The 22,061-nt window shown below is 32.3% G+C and overlaps 1 protein-coding gene across 2 annotated transcripts; it reads left to right on the top strand.

Moving 5' to 3' along the window:
* Positions 1 to 205: 205 nt before the first annotated feature.
* Positions 206 to 21,926, top strand: LOC148611876 (serine/threonine-protein kinase TNNI3K-like). Of its 2 annotated transcripts, none has more exons than XM_088592842.1 (22): positions 206 to 297; positions 1,220 to 1,330; positions 2,214 to 2,322; positions 3,202 to 3,305; positions 3,976 to 4,073; positions 4,302 to 4,415; positions 6,168 to 6,266; positions 6,988 to 7,132; positions 8,884 to 9,022; positions 9,739 to 9,938; positions 10,251 to 10,406; positions 10,682 to 10,825; positions 11,528 to 11,678; positions 12,168 to 12,294; positions 13,302 to 13,369; positions 14,168 to 14,325; positions 15,028 to 15,077; positions 15,363 to 15,495; positions 15,813 to 15,922; positions 16,154 to 16,389; positions 17,209 to 17,267; positions 18,577 to 21,926. In XM_088592842.1, the coding sequence occupies exons 2-22, from the start codon at positions 1,291 to 1,293 to the stop codon at positions 18,690 to 18,692; spliced, it is 2,556 nt and encodes an 851-aa protein (XP_088448968.1). In that variant the 5' UTR covers positions 206 to 297; positions 1,220 to 1,290; the 3' UTR covers positions 18,693 to 21,926. The 2 variants fall into 2 exon arrangements, with proteins under 2 accessions (XP_088448968.1, XP_088448969.1); XM_088592843.1 differs by lacking the exon at positions 206 to 297 and adding an exon at positions 305 to 341.
* The last annotated feature ends 135 nt before the right edge of the window (positions 21,927 to 22,061 follow it).

The raw sequence follows: 22,061 nt of genomic DNA, 5'->3' as shown, positions 1-22,061 counted from the left end.
CAAAATTGTCCTAGAAATGGGGGTCCGACCCCATGGTCCCCGGTTTTGATTATACTTCTTTTTGAAATTGACTGAATGTTTTTATCTAAAATCTTTCATATATGATAATTGAAAACTGTTCAAACTATAATAATTTATCAAACTAATTGAAATATAGTAAATTTGGATTTTTTGCATGTTCTTTTTTCCCATTGAGCGATTGGATATATTGGATCGAAAAAGTCTTGAGACGACTTGGTAAGCTAGAAATTCAATCGGAACTACTCGGAAACTTTCCTAACACTGGATTGAGCAAATGTAAGAAACTTCAAATGTTATCAGATTAGAAAGAAACATTTAAAGTACGAAGCGTGCTACAAACTCAACATTGACCGTTCATTTTTTTCTTTTATGATAATTTCACACCAGCAATCGTATCCAGTTCGGTACATGTATATGTTGGTAGAGAGAACGCCTTCTCGTCCGTCTATTGACCTAGGCCTAGGGTTGATGTTCTACAGTCATTCTCTTTAGTCTATAAACTATTTAAAAAAATTCCTGATTTGTTTTTATGTTTTGCAGCATGTACACTTTTCAATTACATTCAGAGTGGGCTAATTCTCTAACTAGCCCCAGTCTGACATAGACAATTTCCAATCTACAACGAATCTGTCGTGACATCTGGGAGTTATAAATGAGTGATAAAATACAATATTAAAGACTGAAAAAGTTTTAAAAACATGAAAATGACAAAATAACATGATTAAACTACAACTTGCATAAAAACAATATTACACTCTGAAATTGTCACGAATTGTGTACCTCCAGACTTTACGGCCGCCATGTTGGAGAAACGAAAATGTTGTGACCGTATGTGAATAAATGTCTACAGAAATGCACCAAAAACATTTTAGCTAAAAATAAAAGAATATCACTATTTAGATACGAAGAAACTTTTATTCAATAAAATAAATATTTCGGTACCAGTCTTTACCAGGCTTTTGTGCTCTTTACCACCCTTTGTTTAGTAGTACCCACATGCATAGGTATTCAACACCCAATTTTTTTCCACCAGGTTCAAACACTGATATTGATTAAAAGTTACTTGAGTTCTGTGTATAGTAACATGTTAAGTTGTAAATGATATACTTGCATTTTGTATAATACTACTTTCACCAATTTGATATTGAATTAAAATTAATTAGTGAGTAGATATTTGTTGTATATTAATATTACGTAGTTAAGTTGGCATAGAGATGTAGTAACAGATGAAGTGATGATCATAATGCAGAAGATATATGATGAACAGGGATGGGAAACTATAAATCCAGACCCACTGTTTCTTGTGCAGGTAACATACTTATTCTTGGCATGGTCATGGTTACTTCTTACAGTGTATATTTCTTTTAAGCAGAATCACATTAACATACCTGGTATTCCCGACTTGCGGACCAACATTTTGTCAACATTTATCTCCCTTTGGAGCAGGTGTCTATTCGGAACAAGTAAGGTTTTCCATCCGATATCGATGATACTTTAGAAAATCTCTAAAGTCAAAAGGGAATTTCTCGTTCTACTGACCCTGCCATAAATTTTCTTTACCCGATACAAATGAAAATCATCCTTATGTAACCTACCAACAAAATGAAACACCCTGTAAATTTTAGAAACACCATTGTGTTTGTCTGCTGAGAATTCCATTTTCATTCGAGTTACCTCTTTTTTCTGCACCTGAATCCGAACATCGATTAGAGAGACTTTGAAATTATACCTGCTCTTACGGGAGGTAACTCTGCAAAAACAGGATAAAATCTGACTGCATCCTGAGCTCCGCAAGTAGGGAATAGTACGAAAACGATCAGAAAAAAATCATTACTTAGCAGTACAGTGTGTAATTACCATATAACTGCTTTAGAAGGCATGGGATATATAGTTTGACTGATAGAAGTGATCATGTTATTATCATGATTGTAGACAAAAAAAGTAAAACATTTTACATTTGATATATTGGAACAGTAGCAGCCTTGTCTGTATTGTATAGAGCTTTAAACAGCATAAAAATTAAATCTTCTGTGTCAATACCCAGAAGTTCACTTATGAGGAGTGATACACATTCGTACATGTAGATTTTATTTTAATTAGTTACTAAATTATCAGAAGTGAATAGTAATCACTTTCATATCTAGGAGAGTTATATTTTCCATGAAAAGTTTTCTCCCTGTATTTACTTTCAGATGAATTGAAAAAGAAAATAAGTGAAAGCTATTCAATTTTTCGATCAAGAGTGATAGAAGATTTAAGACCAAGAGATTCTGACTGGTCAGATCTTCAACAATTCTGTGCGTAAGTAATCTGTGTACATTTGTTCCAAACATAAATTGATAGAATGTAGTTAAGTACCAGTCTACATAAAAATCAGACACTGCCAATGGTAAAGTGATTCATGGTGGAGAAAAACACCAAACAAATGATGCTTTTTCAGTCAACATATGATATACATTTGTATAACAATAATCATTTCTGCATTCAGATCTGCACTTTTTAGAAAATCATATATTTACATGTATCTCCCACTAAAATGAACCAAATCAAACAAAACCCAGAATGATAACTCTTGCTAATGTCATACATGTACAATCTACATAATTTTTAAATCAAAATTGCAACAACAAAATAAAAAACTAAGACTTGTTATGTAATCATTAACTCTTTTTGAACAAGAAATAAAACTGAATTTGGTGGGTTTTTTGACATGCATGAATCACCTCTTGTCAAATTTTTATAAGTACTGATACTTAACTTAATATATACCTCAGTTGACAGATGCCTAAAGCATTTCAGGAAATGAGTATTCATTCAGTCATATTGGATCTTTTAAACACTCTTTTACCATCAGATCTTCAATGATGTGCTGTGCATTCAACCAATATTTAACTTCAAGGGAGACATATCATCTTATATCAGCAATTAAGACTGTCTTTGATCACAAAAAATTTAGAAGCACATTTACACATGTACATTTTGTTTTTTAATTTCATTTTTCTGATGATGTATGGCTTTCTCTCAAATCATATCTATTTCCTTTCCAAAATACACGTGTTTACACATACATGTAATAATAATTACATACATCTTACAATATTCCGAGTTAAGACAGGTGTTTAAAATAGGATTAAGACATATACTGTTTTATCCTAGCATTTCTATCTATTTCACTTGCAGAAAGTGTGATGTAAACAAAGTGAGAGAAATTTTAACAGAGGAGAATGTTACAGAGAAAACTGATGGGAACTTTACATTGTTACATATAGCTAGTTTATCAGGCAGTAAGTGTATGACTGTCATAGTTTGAAGACTGATGTGTTTTAATCTAAAAAAAAATAATTTTCTTATACTGATAAATATCAGACTTTAAGAGGTGACAAAATTATTTCTATCATAGAAAATAATAATTGGTAGGGTTCAGTTAAATAATAAAAGGGTACCCAAAGACAGTGTAATGGTTTTATTTTGCCAATATAATAGGGCCTGTCACTAAAAAGCTAATTTTGGCAATGTAGAAATCTGTCCATCAGGCTGTTCAATACATATTTAACCCTGCCTTTTATCTTCATAACTACTGGTAGTCATAGTAGAGGAAAGAAGTTTTTACATGAATATTTACTCTCAAGGTTAAGGTCTGAATTCTATCTTTGTGTATGTACATGTACCAAACACAAGGAATTTAAAAACTGTGTACATTTGAAAACTCAGCAGTCTTAAGAAAAATTTTCTTTCTCAGTGCCAGCTTATAGCAGTAAGTTGTAATCTAAATTAAAAACAAGAGACAAAATGCAAACAACAAATGCAGGCACATACCATTTGTAAGAACCTTATATGTATCAGAATGTAAGTACTTTTTCATTTCATTAACTTATTCTTTAGTTTTTACTGGAAGTCAGTTGTACATGTACAGTTATGTTTTCTTAAAATTACCAGTACTGGCTTTAATTTCAGCAAGCAGGTCATTAGTAGATCTGTTGATAGGGAATGGTGTTCAGTCATGTTGCCTTACAAAGAACCAGTTCTCAGCTTTACATCTGGCTACATACAAGGTTTGTGATTAAATTTCATATTTCCTTACTGCTACTTCATGTATATTAAACATAAAATATGGTTCAAATTTGTGTACTTTGAAGCTGAAGATATGAATGCAAAAACTTTCAATATTAAAAACATTTACTGGCTGATTAACACATCTCTTTGGTATCCATAAAAGGAAACTGCTAAATGAAAATCATTACTTGTAAATATTTTCTCTCTTCATACCAATCATTTTTCAGGGCGATATTGAATGTGTACAATATCTATTAGAACATGACAATGTTGGTATCAACTTGGCAGGAAATAGTGGTATTACTCCTCTGCATATTGCAGCAATGTGTGGGCACTCTGAGGTAATGGCATAGGTTATAGTTTTCTTTACCTACATGTATTTCAGTTAAAAATTTGATCATTTTTTTGTCTTAATATTTTAGTTCTGTATATTCCAATAAAAAATCAAAGTTACTTTTGTTGTGGATATTTGCAGAAAAAAGTCTTTAATCATGATAATATACAATAAAATGATTTTCAACTGGTACTTTAACGGTTTTATTATGCAGATAAGACTGAAGAATACAATTTATCTTTAAATACAGATGTACTTCAGTCACCCTCAACTAGAATGGCTCAAACACCCAGGATTTCTCAGACACAGTCTACATATAAACATAATCTTCTGAAAACAAATAAAAATTCCCAGAACTAAACAACTTTGTAGGAAATAAGCAATTTCTAACGATATAGTAACTTAGATCGGCAACAACAAAAATGAAGGAAATTTTCTAACACATTTGGATGGTCCCTTTGAGTTCGAGTTACCAAAGTTTTACTGTATATGTATTCAATATATTTTGTAAAACTTACCCAAAAAAGTTCAGCTTGGATGACATGCCTTTCTGAAGGCTGTTGTTTCTTTGAGCTAGCACAGTAAAAATCTTGCACAGAATGTTGGCGTAGTACAAGGACGGGTCTGTTTGATTGAAAAAGCTTTCTTTTCCTGAAATGCATGAAATATCTGCCAATGGATGATAAATTACAATCAGACCCTTGATAACAAAATCTACTGTGGATAAGTACTTTTTTCACTGGATTTTCGTGAAAATTTATCCATTGTTAGATTACTGTATAAAAATTTGCATATTGTGGTGGATTAGTTAGTGTTTCAACAAGTTTTATAAAAGATGTGAATACTGGTACAAATGTATATACTTAAGCATGACACATCCTAAACTGGGGTAGTCACGACCCCTGTATTTTTGGTTATTGATGTTCCATATTTTCCGGAAATCGGTCCGGTTGTCATTCCGGAGGTTACCGTTAGTTTACTACGGCGCTCTGTCAGAGCCCCTCATTTTCGGCTTATTAATCCTTCTGATACCACGATGTCAGTTAATTTTTGTATTATTACTGGTTAAATGTGTTCTAGTTATCGTATTTGTATAAACGATAACTTTTCTGCCCGTTTCTTTCTGTTAAATGTAATTATTTCTGTTCACCCATTTACCTGTGAAATGACTGTAGGTGTGTATGTTAATCGATTTTTATAGTTACAAGTTACATACATGGGTGCGCGCCATGTGTGTACATGGGAGTCATCAAAAGTGTTAATTGCTGTTTATAGGTAGGAATATGTGTCTTTCTTTATGTATGATGAATGCTTTGTAATTTTGTGGGTAATTTAGGTATTTGAGATGTATGATTGATTATGTTTACAGTTAGTATTCATAACTGATATTTGGTAGATTAGGTTTATTGTACATGCATTTTTGGTTATTTGACGCATTGTTGTTGATTTTTATGTGCTTAAACCTATGTTATAAGGAAGCTTCATTTCTCTTTGTAGCTTTTCACCATAGGCATATGCATTCGCATATTACATCATTCTGTGCTATTGGAATAAACTATTCAACAGTTTAATTGGCTTGTCAGTTCCTGGCATATGGCAGCACTTGATGTCATTTGGTTTAACTTAGCTCATTAGCAGTCACAGGGGGATATTTGTCTCTTTAAAAAACAGTTCTACTCTATACATATAAAGCCATTGCCTCTGTCATATTACTCGAGTACAGTGTGTATGCTTTTATGCTGCATATTATTTTTTGTAGATTACCAGTTTATTACTTGAGAATGGAGCAGAAATAAACCAAGGGGATGCTGTAAAGTTTTCTCCATTACACCTAGCCTGTAACTTTGGTCATGATAAGGTATGTTGTATTTATACAGCTTACCACTTTGAGTTGTATATTCAGAGTTAGAAATAGTAGCCTGCCCGCCAGTCAAAGTCTGGCTATTTTTTGGCGGGGCTGGCTAATTTTAGCAAAAATTTATATAGCCATATAGTAAGTAAATATACTTACTATTGAAAAATTGTATTCAGGACTGGCTGGAATTTGAGTCAGTTTCCTACCCTGGTATATTGTTTCCCTTTGTAGGTCTATCAAATCAACAAATATTTTCTAAATTAAATGATATTTCAATTGTGGGATACTTCAACTTCTATTGGTAACTCTATCGTTTTTCTGTCATAGTTACTTCCAGACATTTTTTCTATCTCGGGTTACTGCCCTGATACTAAAAAATTACTTCAATATCCAAATAACAACATTACTTCAAATTAACTGTGGTGTTACCAATAAACAAAATAACACCAGTTTTGAGTCTCGACAAACCATTGAATCTCAATCTCGACGACTCACTCTTATTTTTTCTGTTTCATCTTCAAAACTTCAAAACTGCCATTATTCTGTAATAACTATGTCGAAGCCTCTCTAAAGTAGAATATGATATGTGTGAATGATTTTCAAGTATTGCATTATCAAAAAATTTGCCTCTTCATGAATTCATTATAGGCTATAATTTCTCTCTCTTGCTCATGATGTTGTATTTCATCATTCAACTCTTGACAATTTCTGTGTCTTTTTTCAGGTTGTAGATTTATTAATTTCACAAGGTGCTGATGTAAACATATCTGGAGGTGTTGGTGACAGACCATTACACTTAGCATGCTCTAAAGGTCATCTAAATATCACTAAATTATTGGTTAATGGAACATCCAAACAAAAGGCAGATGGTATGTAACAATTATGTAAGGTAAAGCTACACGGTAAAATTAATGTGAGATTACTGTGGATGTTTTGTCTACCTGTGACTATTGTATCACTCCAGCCATTCAATTGAGTCATTTGTGTTAGGTAATAGGTATTTCTGTAGTGGAAATCTAGAGGTGAAAATGTTGTTCCTCACCATCTGCAACAGTAAAGGGTAGTAAAGTAACACTACTGATGGTGAGCAGCTCACCTGTGAAAAATTTGTATATTATTCAAAACACCTTGCCAATCTTTATTTTTACTTGTCGATTGTTGCAACATTTAGACTCTTTAGAATGTCACTGGACCAATGCATATTTTCCTGTTAAAATGACTCAGTTGGATAGCTGAAGTTATACATTAGCCACAGGTATATGAAAACATCTTACAGTCACCTCACATTTTTGAATAGAATTATTTCATCTTAACAAATATTTTCCCTGTCCAACAATATTGTCTGTGAAATAACTTAATCTTGTTACTAGGGAAACATAAAGCCCACCAACATTCATTTTATTACAGCATTTGTCACAATTTACCAGTTTACATGATTTTAGACACACCTGTGAAGATATAGCTATTTAGACTCAAATCAGGAATTTGTTAATGTTGCATTTTGATGCCTTGATCTATGGGATTATTCCAAACTTTCTAGAACACCCTATCTATGCCTGCTTTAAAAGTTGAAGCCATCACTTCCAAATAAGTCCGGTCATTACTGAGAGAATGATTTTTAGTCATTCATGTATCTGACTCCATGTATATATGATGCCACTAACACTTCATCATATCATCAAATTTGAATATGAATAACATAGAAAAGCAGTTAATATAATATCTAATTAGAATTAATCAGTAAGAAGCTGTTTGTTACTTTTAAATTTTTATGATGCTTTCAAAAGTGATAATCTGTGCTTTGATGTTATAGAGCTATATCATATGGTGAAAAAATATACGTTTTTCTACATATGTGATTGACATAAGCTCAGTATCATGTATCAGTGACAGTATATCAATAGTTAATAAGGCATCCCAAAAGATTGAGGTTACATGATTAACATTTTACATGTACATGTCTGAGTATTTAAACATATGATAAACTTAATATGATATTGTTTTTTTTTCCAATCCAAATAACACATCATTGAGCAATCTTATGATATTCTTTATGCTTCAAGTATATGTAGTAGAAAATTTATGATATATACTGAATGTTACATGTCAAAATCTGTATTGCACTCAGTATCAACCCAAGGGCCATTAGCCCACAGGATGATATATGTTGAGGGTTTATACTACATGTGATACAGATTTTAACATGTCATGTTCATTGTATCAAATATTTTACATAAACTTTGAGTGTGTTCTCTGTTGGGTGTGGTATAGGGTATGAGATAAAGGTCTAGGGGTGTGATATAGGTCTAGAGGTGTGATATAGGGTAAACAATATAGGGTTTAAACAAACACTTACAATCCTTATACAAAAAAGGCATATTTTAATCTAAATATATGATATAAATGTAGGGAAGACTCAGCTCACATCTAGTATATATTGTATATATTCTTAGCATGAAAACATACTTTTCTGGTTGAACCTTCATCAGTTACGTGATCGTAATAACAAAAACTAATATAGTATTTTGATGTTGAATGTTTATTCGTGCATTTATACAAAATAAACACACCAATATTCATTCAAATTAGAATATGTTCAAAATAATAATTTTGTCAACAGTTAATGTAACAGATGAAGAAAACCACAGACCAATCCATTTCTGTTGTAAATCTGGCCATCTGATGGTTCTTCACTATCTTCTGGAACATAATGCTGATGCACATGGTGAAAACATCTATGGTGATACACCTCTTCATTTGTAAGTACATGGATAAAGTGGAAATAACCAGGCAGTTTGAGAGTGAACCAATACTTACTGTTAATTATATGATTTTTGCTTTTTTTAGGTGAACAAAACTTGAACAATTATACCTTAGAATTTTATTTATTTATTATCAAATAATAATTTAATTTCACAAGTAACACGTTTTTTGATTGGATCAAAAATTTTGTTTATCTTCACATAGACCAAATTTTGTAATGACTGTGATGTCATCAAACTTTTTTAATGATGTACATGTTGGATTTTGGTACTTAATTTAAATTATAAGGAATGACTTTTATATTTTTTTGGTCTATTTGAAATAACCTCAATGCCCATGGTGAACACTTTAAATGAATAGCAGACATCTCTTAAAAATATGGCATATGTATGCTGTCACTGTTATGTTTTTTGCCCATTTTGTGACTTCAGTGCTCTAAAAATATATTTCTTAATACTGTTTAACAAGCTTTATCCTTTTAGTTTTTTGGCACTTCAGAAATTTTAGAATGAGAAGAAATTTAGAGACAATTTATTTTAAATTTGACAAGCTTGTTTCCTGTTTCAAAATCCTTGGGAAAATAGCAAAGAGTTTCTGCAATACATTATTCTTTATTCATTTCTAGTTATTTTGAACACCTATCACCAGATCTCTTGCAATCTAGGTTTTTCTTTGTTTTCTTATAATTTCTGACCTGATATTTTAATTCCAGAGCCTGTTATAATGCCAAGGTAGAAGTAGTTAAACAGCTGATATCTCTCACTGGACCTGATAGCTTAGTGATGGAGAACCTTTTTGGGGAGACTCCCCTACATAGTGCATGTACTAATGGGAGAAGTCTAGAACTGATCAAGTTCCTTCTTGAGCAACCTAGTGTTGACATTAATTACCAGGGTAAAGATGGACATACTGGTAAGTGACATTTCTACATCACCAGGGTGGATTAAGGGAAAGGCATGAAAAGTATGTGTTCTTAAAATGGCAAAGCAATGGTTGAAAAAAATAGAAAAAAAAGATGGGAAAATAAATCTGCAGTTGATTTCAGTAATATTAAGTTGGTAAAACAATTATAAACATGTTTGTAAACAGAAAAGAATGGTAGAGTAAAATAAATGATACCAGTTTTCCTGACAACAAAGCAAATATCCTCACTTAGGATTAGTCCTCTTTTGAAATTCAGGTCATTGAGCAAAGTTATAGGTATTTATTTGTTGTTCGTTTCAGCATTACACAGTGCCTGTTACCATGGACACATCAGGGTGGTACAGTTTCTTTTGGAGTGGAGGGCTGATATGAATCTCACAGCACAAGTCATAGAACAAAAGGAGGATGGGGAGAAAGTTGAGGATCAAACTGCCCTTATGTGGGCTTATGAGCAAGGTATGGATATAATGAGACATAGCCCAAATATAATGGTTATACCCCAAAAGTTCTACAATCATCATTGCAACCTAATTGACTATCATATAGTCATATCGTACTATATTATCATTTCAAATGTAATATGTTATTCCATGTGTGAAATGATTTTAATATCTTCAGTCATCCTATTGTCATACTTTACATACAGAATATACAAAACCTAAAATTCAGGATATATTGATAGTAACAACAGAAGATTTTCCATGACTTGTTTTCTTTTATCACTTACTTAGGGCATGATGCCATTGTAACTTTACTGAAGCACCATAAGTTACCCCAGGAAGAGTCAGCCTGTGGGGACTACTCCCAGCCAGGACAAGAGGGGTCCTATGTCTCTGTGCCTTCACCCCTTGGTAAACTCAAAAGTATGACAAGAGGTGAGTGATTATTTATGTGTATATTGGGAAATTGATGAAGGTGTTTCTTACGAAAACTCTTCTGAGTGCTTCCAATTATCATTTATACATAAAGGCACAACATTAAATCAGATAATGTTTGATTTAAGATGTTCTTAAAAGTAATAAGAAATACTTTCAATCCTGATGTCAATTTCTATTTATTACAGCATGTAAATTAAAATCTCATTATGGCTTCATGTGAAACAGAGGTGTGGAGAAAATACTGTTTTAATTTGATGTGTTTTTTAAAAAGCTTTTCAGACTACAGCCACAGTAAAAAAGTGATAAACACATGACCAACATTTTGTACAACATACAGACTGGGTCTTTTAAAAATATGAAATAAACTAGTCCTATTAGAATTGAATTAAACTTCATTATATCATTGTTTTACGACAGGCTGGCCATTTATGTCGTTATTTAACCCCTCGCTATTGCTCTTGGTAAAACAGTGCGATGTAAATGGCCCTCCCGTGGTAAAACAATGATTTATTTAATGAGTTTCCTTGATTTATTTCTTAAATTAACAATATCTATGTTACCACCATATTGTTTAAAACAGAAGAAGGAATGTTGTCTACTTATTGGCCAAACAGAGAGAAAAAATGCATTAAACAAAACAAGAATAATGAGGAACTTTGTAGAAGAAATACCTGTATTTTCTACCTTGTATTATTTTAGAAAAGATAGATGTATTACAGTTACGGGCTACATTACCACGTCAGTTTCAGTTACAACTGACAGACCTTACCTTCCAGGAACCCATTGGTAGTGGGTCATTTGGAAAAGTGTACAAAGGTTTATGTGGTGGAAAAACTGTTGCCATCAAAAGGTATTCTTATTAATCTGGTTAAGTATCTACTATTTATAACATTGGTAACAGTGTTGTACTAAGATTTTTTCGTATAGCAATTGACATAGCAAAATGATGGTTTTATCTTATGTTGACTTTTTCATTTCAGTTATCTAGTTGTTTGTAACTTTTATCAATGTAGTTAAATTGCTTAGTTATATTGAAATTTGAAAGGTTTGAAAACAAAGATTCAACTCACGTTTGAAAATTTATATAAACCATTAATATGTACTTTCAACTTATTTCCAGTAACTTGACACATGATTTAGTGTAGTTTGAGGAAGTAATTTCAAAGTAATTTTTGCTTTAATTATACAATGTATCATTGTGTGTGTGCCATGTAGCGGCATAATTTCCAGAATGTTATTACTGGTGAACAATTCAAATTATATCTGCAGAACGTATGGCTATTTTCAGTTGGTTCGTATATAATACTTACAATGCCTTATTGTTACTTTCTATTTATAGATACAGGGGGAATTCCTTTGGTGCCAAGTCAGATGTAGATATGTTCTGTAGAGAAGTAGCCATTTTATCCAAGTTGAACAGCTCTTATGTGATCAACTTTGTAGGAGCCACGCTGGATGACCCTAGTGTAAGTAGATCATTTAGAGAAGCATTTAAAATGAAAGTTATATATGTCCAATTATATTTTGAAGAAAAAAAAACAAATTTTTCATTCGAGCTATAATTTCAGATCCAACTAGTCACAAATTTAGTGTAGTGGTCAGTATATATTAGAAATAAGTGTGATTGTATTTTCCATTTAACATAAAAAACTGGAATAAAGACTTCAGACATTGTGACCTAGATCTTCTAACATGAACAAATAAAAACATTTTACAGCTTGTCATTTTAATTGAGCATATGTTGTAAAAATAATTTGCGATAAGATTAGACTCGTGCAGGTCCGGGTGTCAAAAGAATAGGCCTGCAGCAGCGCTAAGCTTGTCGTAAAAGGCGACTAAATAGTGCTCAGAACCCTAGCCGGGGGCTAGGCGCTCTGCCCACAGAGCAACTTGGATGTGTGCCCCAAGTGGTGGAATGGGGTACCCCTGGCATATTACATGCTGGGGTTGTCAGGCTATAATACGGAAAACCTGACCGCAATCCATAGTGGTGCACCGTGTTGGGAAAAATGCCACGTTCCTCGCACGTTAAAGAACCCTACTGTGGTTTTCTCCCGGAGTAGGAACCATAGGGCTCCGCCACACAGGAGGCGACCCTACCCACCTCTCCCTATTTCTAGTGGCAATCAAAATTTGTCGACCCCTTTGTCCTTGTGTCCCATCCCTTTTTCATTTCATCATCATTTCATGTTCATTTTATCATTAATTTCATGTTCATCGTCGGAATATAGCTGAAATATTGCTGCTCGGATGTTAAACCCCAACAAACAAACAAAAAGCGATAAGATTATTTTAGAATGTTAATTCCAAAATTGTATCCTCTATCAATTCAGTTCCTTTATTTCATTTTCTAATGATAATTGAATTGGATTTCAGACTTTTGTTATCTCTCATTCATTCTTGCTTTGTTGTTATCAGTAACTTGCCATTGTTACCCCTTATTTATCATTAATTCTCATTTTATCATTATCAGCAATTTGCAATAGTTACCCAGTATGTGAGTGGTGGATCAGTATTCAGTATACTACATGAACACAAAAGGTATATCAGCTTTATCTACGGGTGCATTACATATTGAAGTAGAATGATTAATATAATATATTAGTTTTTGAGGTATTTGATAATGTGATCATGTCTCCAAAGCTCAAAGTTGTATTGCAGATTCTTATTTAGCAAATAATTCATGATGCTGAGGATAATATGGCAATATATAGATCAGTTGGTCACCCCAAAAATTATATGGACTGAAGCTTAGCTGTGGTCCATTGAACCTTTTTGGGGCAACCGACCAGTCCATATATTGCAATGTGACCTTATTTATTTGCTAAAGTACTTTTTATAAATAGTTTACTCTAGACTGTACACATCTTCTTAAATTATGACATCCAGTTCTTAATTTGAAAGTAAGGCAGTCCATATAATTTCCCACTGGTCCATATGACGTTATATAGACCGGCAATTATATCTATGAAAGTAAACAAATGAAAATCATAAATGTATAATATTAAGAGGTATTGCCATTGAAAAGTAAAGAATAATTATCTTTTAGTTTTTTAGCTTTATATACATGTAAATGTCTTGAAAATGATAACAAATTGAGAGAAACTTTGTAGGTGTTGGACAGTGCTCTATAGATAATTTTATTTTTGTTCTGCTTGATCAAATAATATGGAAATGAACCAATTTCTGTAGTAAAATCTAGTAGATCAAAAGCCTCTGCTTTTAGTTACACAGTTATTGAAATGCTTGCTTGAACTAAGAAACAGTCAAATTGTGATTGCTTTACATCTGTAGTAACATGTTAGATTACTGATATTTATATATGTACATGTATTTTAGATTAATAGACCTACAATCCAAGCTGACCATAGCCAGTGATGTTGCTAAGGGTATGATGTACCTTCACAACCTTCCACAACCAATTATCCACCGAGATTTAAACAGTCACAATATACTATTGGATGATGATGGGCATGCCTTAGTTGCTGATTTTGGAGGTAGGCACTTAATGCTAATGCTTTATACAGTACCTGAACCGATCCGTGCAACAAAAATTGGGGTCGGTCATCGATCACCGATTAGTTTCTGGTCAGTCATCGATTTGTCAAACCGATCCATTTAACTGGTGATCGCATCACGTGACCACATAGCGGTCAATGTATTTTACTGTTTTTGTTGTTTGCTTTATTAATTTTACACATATTTACATAATGTAATAGATATAAACATTAATTTATACTTTTATTTTACATTTCTTAAATTTAAAACAGATCTTACGTCATTTTATGTAACACAACTGTGATCAGATCGGTCACCGGTAATCGGTCATCGATCCGTCAGCAATCAATCAGTCAACGGTCATCAATTCGTCAAATCATTGTGCGGATCGGTTCAAGGACTGTACTGGTATGCCATATCATGGGATGCAATTTCAGGCTCAAGCAAGAAACTCAACTTATTGTTTGATGACTTTGTTTATACATGTATTATGACCATTTGAGATGTGCGGGTATCGTTGAGTGATTGTGTGCTCACAGTTTTTGTAGTTTTTTTTTTAGAGTACTTTTTATAGTACTTTCTCTGAAGGTTTTGTAGGAAAAGTGGCACAGACTATAATCTTATAACTTGCAGTTGCTGATACTTATTTGCTTGAACTTTGATTTGTAACTCTTGGAATATTTTTTATTGTCTTATTTCAGAATCCAGATTTCTGAGGTCAACTGAAGATAACATGACCAAACAACCTGGGGTAAGTTTGCAACCAATATACCATATAATTTTTTTCTTTTTTTTAAATAAAAGCTGTTCTGAAACAACCCAAAATTTTCACTAGGTTTAAGACAGAAGAAAAAGTTCTTTTTAATACAAGACAGATTTTTGAAAGAAAAACATTTTGCAGTGTATGTAACTGTAAAGCAGATCCTTAGATTGTACAAATCTTATAAATCTAAGGATTCCTTTAAGTTTGTCTGCAGATAAAAAAAGAAACCAAGAAGAGAAGATAGAAACTATTTATACATTTCATTTGTTTCAGAATTTAAGATGGATGGCCCCAGAAATCTTTACTCAATGCAATAAATATAGCATTAAAGCTGATGTTTTCAGTTACTCACTCTGTCTCTGGGAATTACTCGCTGGAGAACTCCCATTTGCTCATTTAAAGCCAGGTTAGTACTAAATGTACTCAGATTCAGATTTTATATCGTAGAATTGTAAATCTCACATTGAGTCGGGTAAACAGTTGATGGTATGGTCTCAGGATAGCATTACCAAACCCTACAAAAGTTTTGTGATTGATGAATCAACTTTCCTTTATTTCCTCTTGTCACAGACAATTAAAATTAATAGAGTAAAGTAGCATGAATTTAACATAAAAAATTAACACAATATTAATGTGAAATGAGGTGTAATATGAAAAAAAATTGCCTGTATAGTAGACTGTATCATAATATGTTTTTAACTGTTTGAACATTCTGTATTACAGCTGCTGCAGCTGCAGAAATGGCGTATCACAACTCTAGACCTCCAATAGCTCTTACCTTTCCTAAACCTATTGTGGCATTTCTACAGAGAGGTTGGCATGCTAATCCAGAGGTATTAACTTAAATGAAGTCTATAGACATTTGTGTATGTATACAATTTTCATATCCAAATAACTGTGGCTTCATTCACTTTCATTGATTTCATTTTTTGTGGTTTTAATAAAAAGAACCTGAAGAAAAACAGGATGATATAGTTCTGCTTAATCTGTTCACATTTAGCAAGTTCAGTGACAAGTCCTTAATTGTATCAAAGTTGATAATGTAATATCTATTCTAATTATAGGATCGTCCAGAATTTCGTGAGATTTTACCTTTCATTGAAGAGTGTCGAGAATCTCAAGCTGCTGGGACTATCAATAATACCTCCTCTACAGCAAGTTTAGTGGCTCACTTTACCTCTCCATTACCTCAAATCAAAGATGACGAATCAGAGGACGAGGGGAGGATTACACCTCCTGTTGTGGGGACAGTGTCTGCTCTGAGAAACAAATGGGAGCTAGAAGCCAATAGAAACAGCAGGTTATTATACAGGGAGGATATTTTTCTGCTTTTAAGCGGAATTCTGCTATTTCAAATCCAGATTTTACTGTTAAAATTCGTATTTTTTGTACTGCATATTTACTTTCAATTTTGACAATTTCTGCTTTGTTTCTTGATCTTGTAAAATCATCCCTCATTAAACCCCACACAATGCTTATAATGGTTTTTATAATACAACCTGGTTTAGTAGATAAATTATGGTATTCCACTTCCCATGCACCATTGATACAGTACTTTAAGAACTCCTTGTAGGGTTTTTTTTTGTTGCTATTTTTGAGTTATTGAATGTTTCCAATTTAAAATTAGAATGGTTGTCATGTGCTTTACAAAAACTATTTGTTTACACACGTTTCAGTTTACAAAAACTATGTTTGATAAAAAATTATGTGATATAAATATTAGATTATGTATTTGAATTTTAAGGAGCATTTTAATTGACTAAGCAGATATTCTGATGAACAAGATGGTAAGAAAAATTCTCTATAAAACAATTAAATTGGAAATAATATTTTGCAGTGTTCATAAAACTTTTATTCTGATAATAAAATGCAGTAAAAAGATACTGAATTACCTTTTTTTACATCAATTTTGGAGGGCACCTTGTCTCTTTGGAAGGAATTGACAGTTTTATCGTCAATACCTTTTGCCCTTAATGAAGGCTGTAAAGCCGAAAATTTTGGCTCACATTTATCAATTTGTTTTTACATCTTATTCATATTTAATTTGTATTTAGTTTTTTTTTTTACCTTTTAAACATGGCTATCGTTCACAGATTCATTATTCTTACTTTATTTACAGCTGTGTATCAGTGGAGGAAATTAGAAGAAGACTACAGTTCCCAACTATTGATAAAAATGGTAGGTAAACAGAATATTCCTAAGTACAATCTGACGAATTTAAGCTTATCAGTAAACTAATTGTTCATTGGTCATTCCATTACCTACTATATCCAGAGGCAATGATTGTTCCGCAAATGATCTGTTAACAAAGGTTTTCATAATCTTGCTTTTTGAGAGCAGTGCTGTATTTAATGTTAACATTGTTAACCCCAAACTCTGATAAGCCAGATACGATCTGTAGACAGTATCTGCTAATATTAACACTGTTAGAGCACTCTACATTTTCTATACTCGGCATCACATAAATAAGATACTGTTAAAATTTGAATAAAAATATTTTCTACGACTTTATTGACACCTACCATTGTTTAAATTGTCTTAAATGACTTGCTCATTTGTTTAGCCAAACGGCTTCTCCCTTAACATTGAATTGTTAAACTCCGGTGAGATTTTAATTCTCGGTCCCAATATTTACATTCTCAAAAGTCGGCCATGTTTACAGTGATCGGGTTGCTAGGAGATGTTGTTTACGTTTAAATGGTTTGGCCAAAAATTGAAGAACCCAGAATGCATTTCGGCATTAGTTCGGATATCTCAGATTTATTTTATGCGAACAAAGTACAATACCGAGAAGTTGATCATGCAGACGATTGTCACCGGAGTTCGACGGGAACTTACAAACTTCATTTGTAAACAAATCGTCCCGTAGAAACCAACATGGCGGGTATTAGTATGGAATTTTCCCGTAACGCTTAGTTACACATGATTTATGCCAATAAGCGACTCGTTGGTACTAACACGTCATGCATATATGCGAACTATCTTCAGATTAAATAAAAGAGAGACAAGTCTTGTGGTAAGTCCCGACGGTTTAAAAAGTAGAGCTTCAATTCGAAAATGTGCTATATATGACGTCGAGTATAGATCTAAACAATATCAGCAAAATATGACATGAGGAGAAATTTAATGAGTACATAAAAATTAAACCACAGTTTGAAGGCATGTGAAAGTCCCTGTTTTAAGTGTCACCAGCAATATTCATAAGTATGATGTTATTGCACAGTGCAATGTTTTCTTTATATAGGATACTCTGAAAGTACTTGTATTCGTGAATACATGTACCAGTTTTCGTGGAATAGGGAAGAATAACAAGGTAGTGGATTCTTGAATTTGTGGTTTTGGGGTTTTTAGTATACACATCAATGAAAATCTCATTTTTGTTGGGAACTGAATTTCATGGTTTGGCCTACACATGAAAATTATGAAAATTAATACCCCATGAACTATAGCAAATCCACAGTAACTATTTTAACTTTTATACTTACAGGTTATGTATCAGATCCACTAAGTACTCTGAGACTACCAGTAACGTTACCTCTCTCCAACTCATCTAGCACTGGTAATTTAAGTAGTGCTTCTAGTACGACGTCAAGCTTAACATAATGGCTGAATAACTTCAAAGATGATTATCCCTATAGTGACTCAATTAGTAAGGTACATGCTCATACACAAGTTGAAGTAGATAGCTCCAAGTATTGACCAGGCTACAATGATGGAATATTTGACATCACAGATGCTTAGTTTTGAAGTGCCATACGTAATTTTTATACATCACATCTTTTGATGCAATGTGCTTGATGGAATGAATGATAAAACTACCACCCATCTGCAATGCTGAAGCAAATCTTTGTCAAGCTTAGACCAGGTTTCTGTTGATTTAATTAATAAAAGTGCTAGAAACTTTTAGCAGGTGTTTGAAAGAAACTGATCATGATCAATATTGTGAGATGAACTACCTTAGAATTGTTGATATCCATCAGACCTATAGGATGTTCAAAGGGTCATTGATTGACCACAATTATTAGATATCCCATATTCCCTAGAGATGCTGTTTTCTTGGAAGATATTTTCTATTTACATGAGAGCATGGGATTTTAAATTGTAGTAATATTTCTTAAAGAAATACAACACACTCTACATGTACATATACGTTTACCTCACCAGTAAACTTAGTCCTGGATAGCTTATTTACAGCTCAAGGAAGTGCCTAATATGTGTACATGTGTCTCCAGATGTGAGAGAGTCACATATCAAATGGTTTTGTGATCAGCATTTTGTTATTTATATAAACAACATTGATTATGGTAACTATGTAGCTTTATTTTTAGTGTTATGATTGTTAATTATGTTTTTTCTTTGTGACTTCTTGGTTTGTTTTTTTTTACACAGGAAAAATTGCAACATATGTTTTTACACATGTTTAGGACCACCATTAAATACATGTGCTTTCATTTAGATATAAATATATGTTTATCTTTTATTAAAAAAATAATAGGAAAACAAATCTTTGCTACATGATTTCATTCATTAAAGGCATATATTTTCTTGGATTGGGGCAAAATATACAGTTGATGAGATTTAATGTGCAAAAATATATATAAATGTAAATGTCCATAGTGGTCCTAAAAATATGTGTCCATTTGTTTTGAAACATAGGAAAACATTTGTTGCAATTTTTCCTGTGTACATGAAGAAAGCAGTCAGTGTCACAAAGTGTTAAGATAATCTATTCACATTTATTTCTGTGTGTTCTTATTTTTATATCTTGACAGTAATTTGTTCATATGAGTCTGAACATATTGCAAGGTCTTTAATTGTCTTTTTGACTCCTTGGTTGAGTTTTTTACTGAAGAAATTTTGCAATATTTATTCCAATTGTCAGTGTCACATAATGTTAAGAATTTCTTTCTACATTCACATGTGTTTTTGTAATCTTGTATCTTTAGGTTTTTTTTTTATTCAGTGCAATCTGAACATGTGCAAAATGTGTTTTAGGTATAAATCTCTAGTTTTGAAGTTACAATTGTATCTGGTTAAAACTACAAAGTGCTTAGTTTGTCAACTAGATACTTTTCCAGGAGTTTGAAGACTTTCCAATAGAAACAAACAACTTATAATCTGTCTTCAAATAAAGACCATTCATTAACATTTAAAATTAAAAAAAAAAACAAATTTCTGATGCTTTTCTGCGTATTTGATATTGTCCAAAAATAGTGCAATTATTTCATAGCTTTGTACAAAATCATTAGTTTTGTGTATTTCATAGGCTGTAAAGGCATTAGTTTTTATATAATACATGTACAATGAATATTGTGTAAAATACTCAAACATTTTCATCACCATTTTAATTCAGGGATTCACATGAAGTTATGAAGTATACACATAGTAATGTTAATTACAGAAAGTCTATATTATTCTTATATTTTGTTTTCTATGAAGTTACTGAAAAGTACATGTATACCAAATATCTCAGCATTAATAAGCACTTTATGTAACTTTATAAGTTTTTTTTTTTTTGGTTTTTTTTGAAGATCTACTAAAACAAGTTGTATTACACCTTTACTGCCCAAGTGGGTTGTATATTGGAATAACTTTGTCTGTCTAGTCATTTGGTCCAAATAGTCTGGCTTCTACTTATTGAGATTATTTCAAAGGTTGTGGTACATGTACATGTAATATTGGCCTCCTAATTTATGTGAAAATAGACAAGTCCAAGCATATTTTTACTTGTTGATTTTAGGTGATAGACCTCAAGTTAAATAGGGTTTATTTAAAATTAGTCCATACTGCACAATTTTGTCATTACCACTAGACAAAGTAAGATTATTTACTTGAGATATTGCAAGACCAGACAAGAACCAGTACAAATGTAAACCTTTAAAATCTTCCAGTATTGAAAGACTAATATTAGTTCACAAATATTTGTGGGTTTATCTTTGAACAGGAATTGCAATTTTGAATAAAAAATGATCAGTTATCTATCCAGTTCAGCTATTTTTTTTAAAACAACATTTGACTTGTCATTACAAGAAAATTTTTAATTAAAAAAAAACTTTATGTGGTAATGGTCCTGTGCCTTATCAAATTTGGCAACAAATGGGCAAATTATCATGTAACGGAAAGTCAAAAACTCCCGTAAATATACTTAGTCCTTTAATATGTAGCTTCATGGTGATGGAGCAGTTATCATTTGTTACATTTGAAACAGATTTTTTTTAATTACTGGGAATTGGGCAGCATCAGGTGTGTTTTTATAAGGCATTCTATTGACAAATGTATTATGGTTTACTTTTTTTTATTACCACAGGTTACACAAGCTCTCATGTACCTTTATTTTAAAACTAATTATTTGGGAAAAAATCATACCTGTTAAACCTCCCACATTAGGGGGGAGACTCCCACAAAATCAGTGACAAATTTAGAATCTCCCACATTGAAATGAAAGATTTGTAGGATTTTTTTTTATTAAAATTCCTATATTTTCTGTAGAAAAATACTAAATAATTGAATTATTGTGTAAATTACATAAAAACCCCCTACACAAGACAGTGTTAAAATCACCCATATGAACTCTTTCAAAGGTTAACAGGTATGACAATGTTTATTTTCAATTATTCTCAGTGTTAGTTTCACACTTGAGAAACCCAAAAAAGACCTGAAATTGGGACAGATGTATTGAGTGATTTAGCACAGCTGTTTATTCATTAACACTATTTCATTGTGAATTACATCATTATTTGTATGGGCATTAACTCTACATGTAAAGTTGCTAAATGTTCAGTTTTGTAAAGCTATTTGATATTGCCAATGTTTTAGCTAATAAAATACATTACTGTTCCTGGGTCATTTCTGAAGCATAGGTCACATGTAACAGGGAAATTTGGATGGGTGTGGTCAAACTCTCTTGTTTACTGTGAAAGTACTTTAATTTGTGGATACCAGTTTTCGTGGATTAGGGAAAATACACAAGCT

The sequence above is a fragment of the Perna viridis genome, chromosome 7 (genome assembly GCF_037379345.1).
Source record: "Perna viridis isolate PV_CMFRI_1.1 ecotype Kerala chromosome 7, ASM3737934v1, whole genome shotgun sequence".
NCBI classification, from domain to species: Eukaryota; Metazoa; Mollusca; class Bivalvia; order Mytilida; family Mytilidae; genus Perna; species Perna viridis.
The sequence above is the reverse complement of the archived record's forward strand: the minus strand, read 5'-3'. Positions and strand labels throughout refer to the sequence as shown.